Raw genomic sequence first — 6,012 nt, 5'->3', positions numbered from 1 at the left:
AACCAATTCAAAAATGTTTCCTTAGAGGACAGTGTGTGAAGATTGTTGTATCTCACCCTGGGGACATTAAGCTCTTGTCCAGGAGGTAACTAACAAATTGTATAGGTTAAGCATTGCGTGCTAAATATTTATATGTGTGTGTGTGTGTGTGTGTGTGTGTACTTGAATGAGATTAGTTGCCTTCTACTTTACACCCCATCAAATGTGGTTTGCTACTCTTGGTTCATCAGTGGCATAGAGTATGAGATGTCATGCTCCAGGAATTCTAAAACTTTAAATAGGGTGATACAGCTGAAGTTAAATTTTTAACTGGATGGTGACTTTGGGGTCCAGAGGCATCTCTGCAGCTTGTTGCTCTCTTTCAAGTTTTATTTGTGAACCTCTGCATCATGGCTGTTAGGAGCTTATATGGCTCCAGAGGCACTTCGTGGGTGTGACACTGCCAGGCTCCGGAAGAACAGGGAGATGAGGGGAGGTCTCCCATCCCTGACTTTTTGTGTCAACTCCTATTCTTTAGCTAACTTACATGTCTTCAGTCTTCTCAATTTTACTGCAGATTGTCACAACTGAACTTTTAAAATTTATTGTGTGCTTCATGTCTACAATTTCTTTTTTATTGCCAAGCCTGATGGTGTTCAGGATTTACTCCTGATTCTGGGTTCAGGGATCACTCCTGGTAGGCTCAGGGGACAATAAGGGATGCCAGAAATTGAACCCAGTTTGGCTGTATGCAAAGTAATTTTGTTATCTCTACCAAAGGAATCAAGTCAATGAAGACACCTCTTCACACTGAGTTAATATAAATTCCATGTCTGACTTAAATAAATTTGTTTTACCACATGGGGAGGTGACAGGTTTTACCAATTTGTTGTGCTTTCATTCCTTATATGTTTATAAAATATAGAAAAGAAAACATGAAATTAAGACTTTTTATTGCAATAACTTATTGATGCCCATTTGCATTCTTTTGTCTCTAAATAGAAGATGACACTATTTATCCCTCGATATTTCAGTTAATGGTGAGGATAATGCATGGAAGGCATAGATGAACTGAACATAGATTTTTCTATGCTGATTTTTCAAGGTGATATATTTGTCCATTGACTAGAAAATATATTTATTTTTTAATTTTATCTAGAATAAATATATTTTATTCACTTTTTTTTTCTCAGCAGATGGCACCAAGCAGGTCTTTGGAAGGATCTGAAAACCACACCTCTGTGATCAACTTTATTCTCCTGGGACTCACAGACGACAAAGAGCTGCAATTTATCCTTTTCCCATTATTCGTGGGCATCTACCTTGTGACCCTAATCTGGAACCTGGGTCTTATCATTCTGATAAGAATTGACTCCCACTTACATACACCGATGTACTTTTTTCTCAGTTTCCTGTCACTTATAGATATCTGCTATACTACTTCCATCAGTCCCAGGATGCTTTCAGATTTCTTCAAAGATGAAAAAGTGATTCCCTTCATTTCCTGTGCCACTCAGTTTTTTGTTTTGTGCTGGATGGGACTCTCTGAGTGCTGCCTTTTAGCCACCATGGCCTATGATAGATACGTCGCAATTGGTAACCCTCTGCAGTACTCCGTTGTCATGGCACCTGGGCTCTGTCAGAAGTTGGTTGCTGCGGCCCTTGGAACTGGCTTTTTTAGTAGTTTGGTTCAAACAGCTCCTTCTTTTGGTCTCTACTACTGTGGGCCAAATGTCATCCAGCATTTCTTCTGTGACATAGCCCAGATTGTTACCTTGTCTTGCTCAAGTCCCTTTATCACTCAAATCATTATTTTTCTGGTAGCTACATTGGTTGGGTTTGGTTCTTTGCTTCTTACCCTGTTATCCTATGGTTTCATAGCAGCTGCCATCCTGAAATTATCCTCAGTTAAAGGTAGTCTCAAGGCCTTCAATACCTGTGCCTCCCACCTGGCAGTTGTCACCCTCTTCTATGGTACTTCTCTCTCGGTGTACATGCGCCCTAGTTCTAACCATCCCAAGAAACAGGACAAAGTGTTGTCAGTATTCTATGTTATTGTTATCCCCATGTTAAACCCGCTTATATATAGTCTCAGGAACAAGGAAATCAAAGAGGCCCTCAGGAGGGTGATGAAAAGGGCAAGACATTTGCCTCAGTAGAAAATATTTGATTAAGTTTTATTATTCCTGCATGGAGCATAGGGTTGTAAATGTGTAAATGACCTTTCTAGCTTCTAAAAATAGATGGGCAAGAATGGAAAAATCCGGTTTTCTTGATCCGTGGTGTTATTATATTAACCATCACTATTGGGCAATGTGTCTCAGGCAGTAGAACAATAAAGTCAATTCAAAGGTGTGCTTCCCTGATTTAACTCCTCTAGATAAGTCTTGTTTGGAGAGCAGAGATACTTTTACAAATCATATGTAGAGAAATGATGAGGACCTAAGAAGAAATAAAAAATTTTCTTTTCTCTATAGTTTTTTTTTATTTCCGTTTTTTGCATTAAATTGAAATGTAGCAGATAGTACAGTAGATAGGATGCTTGCCTTACACACCGATGACCCTGGTTCCATCTGCAGCATTTCATGATTCCCTGAGCACCACAAGGAGTGATTCCAGAGTGCAGAACCAGTAGTAACTCCTGCCAGATATGGTCCCCAAATTAAAAAAATAGTAAGCACTTTTATATATATATAAAATAACGAATAAAAATCACTCCTATGAAAGTTTAAAACAATAAAAATGAGCACTATAAATTTAATCTGAAACGGTAGTTGTGTGTACAAGAGGAAGAGGTAGAAAAGGAGAGGAGAGGAGGAAAAAGTTAAAAAAGAGAGATAAAAGAAATGGCTAAAAGGAGAGGGGAGAGGAGGGAAGGAGAACAGAGGAGAGGAGATAAGAGGAGAGGAGAGGAGAGAAGAGAAGAGAGGAGAGATGAGGAGAGGAGAGGTAAGGAGAGGAGTGGGGAGGGGAAGGGAGGGGAGGGGGAGGAAGGGGAAGGAAGGGGAGGGGAGGGGAGGGGAGGGGAGGGGAGGGGAGGGGAAGAGAGGAGACCATAGCACAGGAGAGGGGAGGAGAAGGGAAGAGAGAAGAAGGGGGAAGAAGAGAAGGGGGAAGATGAGAAAGGGGGAAGAGGGTTTAATCCCAAAGAACTTTGTATTCCTCACCTTATGTTTTGGGTCTCTTTGTTAATTGTGAAATTGTAATAAGAGGCCTAAACGGAAGAAAAGAAAACCAAAAGGTTGGAGAAGATTATGAGTCATTGGGAAGAAATATGTCATTAATTTCTGGCCATAGGTATGTCTGGAGTAAGCGTCCTCTTTCTTCCTACCAACCATGTACAATCTCAGATATGGTGACTTTGTCTTTGTTTTTACACAGACAGGACCCTTCTCTCAGAGATTTGAACATCACAGTAATGCCATAATCTTCAGTTTGATCAGAAATAAAGGGCAATAGAGACTTAGGGTCCAAAAATTAAAAAAACAATTTAAACAAAACTTAAAAAAAATCAGTTTCATAAACTAGTCCCTCATATACATTGGCATTTATGTAATACTATACACATCACATGGATTTTATTTTTTCCAATACAATATGGATATTGTAGAGGAGAAATTTTCTCCATACTATCGACAGAAATTTTGTGTATATGAGTCCTACTATGTTCTCCGCACATATCGAGGCACACTGCCCCCAGACCCCCACCCACCCAGAGCAGAAATCCAATTTGTAAGCCAAATGCTTTTTCCTAACAATAATGCTTCACTAACAAGAAATGTTCTCTATTGTTTTTCCTTGTTCCTATATTCTACATTATATCTTAATATCTGTGTGATATCTTAAAAACTATACTAATAAACTTTCACTTAAAGGTCTAAATTATTAAAATTCTGATCACAAATATTTGTATTACATTTTTTTTTATTGAATCACTGTGAGAACAGTTACAAAGCTTTCAGGTCTAAGTCTCGGTCATACAATGATCAAACACCCATCCCTTCACCAGTGCACATGTCCCATCATCAAGAACCCCAGTATACCCCCGCTCCCACCCCTTCCCCTGCCAGCGTGGCAGATGATTTCCACTTTACTCTCTTTCTACTTTGATTGCATTCAATTTTTCGACAGAAGACCCACCATTACTATTTGAAATTTTCCTCCAGCAATCAGACCTGCTGAAAAGGCATCACTAGATAATTTGTTTTCTATTGCTGATAATGAAGAGCATATGATTTTGGATTTCTGGTATTTTAGTAAATAAGGCTGGAAGAATTTCTCCCAAAAGCCACTGGGTTCCGAGATTGGTTTGTGTGCCTCTGGGATCATGGCCTTTCAGGAGCTGGAGGGGCCATTCATGGGAGGCAACTCGGGGTCTTGCCAGGGTGGGGAGAGGGGCCGGTTCCACCCCCATCCCGAGAAGCCTTGTGTGTCTTGTCACTGCAAGCTCGTACCTCTCTGTCCAATAGGCTCTGAAAGATGGTGGTCACCATGCTGCTGCCAAGGGGAAAAGGTGGAAGAGACAACGCCCTTTCCCACCCGGGGTGGCATGGGGCTGCAGCTTAACTCACAGTCTAGGAGCCTTTCTGCCAAAAGCTGCTGGGTTCCGAGATTGGTTTTATGTGCCTCCAGGATCATGGCCATTCAGGAGCCAGAGTGGCCGTTCGTGGGAGGCCGATTATGGATATTTTTAAAGTACTGACTTTTTAGCAGATATTAAATAAATTAATAAACTGATTACCCCACTATCCATTTTTTATGGGCAACACCTGGAAATGCTTAGGGCTTACTTCTGGCTCTGAGCTCAGGGACCTTCCTGTCAGGGTTTGGGGGACCATCTGGGTACTGGGTTGCCTTGTGTAGGGCAAATTCTTTTTTTTTAATTTTATTTTATTATTTTTTAATTTTTTAATTTTTATTTTTTTAAAAAATTTATTTTATTGAATCACCAAGTGGAAAGTTACAAAGTTCTCAGGCTTATATCTCAGTTATACAATGCTCAAACACCCATCCCTTCACCAGTGCCCATACTCCACCACCAATAAAAACAAAAACAAAAGCAAAAACAAAACAAAACAACAACAAAAAAAGCATACATCCCACCCCTCACCCCCCAACCCACCCGTACGTGAGTGATAATTTCACTTCCTTTTCTCTTTACATTCCAGATTACAACACATAACTCACTATTGTTGTTAGAGTTTCAAAACAGACTCACTATTTTTGTTGGAATTTATCCCCTAAGAATACAGCTCTATTAACAGGGAAATATTTGATAATAAGTTTTCCACTGATGAGAATGAAGAGATAAAATGTTGCGCGGCCACGGTAGCGGCCGCGCGGTTTACAATTTCTGTACTATAGTAATTAAGTTCGCGAAGATTTAAGTTTGAAAATGAATCATTTCCCTTCCTGGAACAGCATGTAGCCAAAGTTAGTTCACAGTCTCCATACATGGGTGCAAGCACTTGCTGGAACCACAATTCCTAAAGCTGTCTCTGGTTCCTGCTCGTTCCACATCCACTGGCTTAGCAGAGGCTTGGGCACCCAGGCCGAAAACCCGGCCGGCTGGAGCCGAGCCACCGGCCCCAGCTGGGGCTGGCCCTGCATGCCGCGGCTGTTTCAAGTTCAAAGCACACATTTTTTTTTTTTTTTCGCGCCACAAGTTCATACCTTCTCAACGGACCCACAAAATGTCGGACACCACGCCTTCTCCCGGAGGGGAGAGAGACCAAGGAGGAAGGTTATTTCCTCCGTTAGCCGGCGTGGGGCAAAAGCTTAGTTCACAGTCTCCATACATGGGTGCAAGCACTTGCTGGAACCCCAATTCCTAAAGCTGTCTCTGGTTCCCACTCGTTCCACATCCACTGGCTCTGCAGAGGCTTGGGCACCCAGGCCGAAAACCCGGCCGGCCGGAGCCGAGCCATCGGCCCCGGCTGGGGCTGGTGTAGGGCAAATTCTTATCATTTGGAGCAATACCCCCAATGTCTTGTTTCTCTGTAGACATAGAACTTGTTGGGGGCTGGAGCGACA

General features: G+C 41.7%; 1 protein-coding gene across 1 annotated transcript; it reads left to right on the top strand.

Moving 5' to 3' along the window:
- Positions 1-1,175: 1,175 nt before the first annotated feature.
- LOC101544927 (olfactory receptor 5A1-like) lies at positions 1,176-2,138 on the top strand. The gene has a single exon (XM_004622026.2). It carries the CDS (start codon positions 1,176-1,178, stop codon positions 2,136-2,138), a length of 963 nt encoding a protein of 320 aa, XP_004622083.2.
- Positions 2,139-6,012: the final 3,874 nt, after the last annotated feature.

The sequence above is a fragment of the Sorex araneus genome, chromosome 6, assembly GCF_027595985.1.
Source record: "Sorex araneus isolate mSorAra2 chromosome 6, mSorAra2.pri, whole genome shotgun sequence".
NCBI classification, from domain to species: Eukaryota; Metazoa; Chordata; class Mammalia; order Eulipotyphla; family Soricidae; genus Sorex; species Sorex araneus.
Note: the sequence above shows the minus strand (reverse complement) of the source record. Positions and strands in the feature narration are given on the sequence as shown.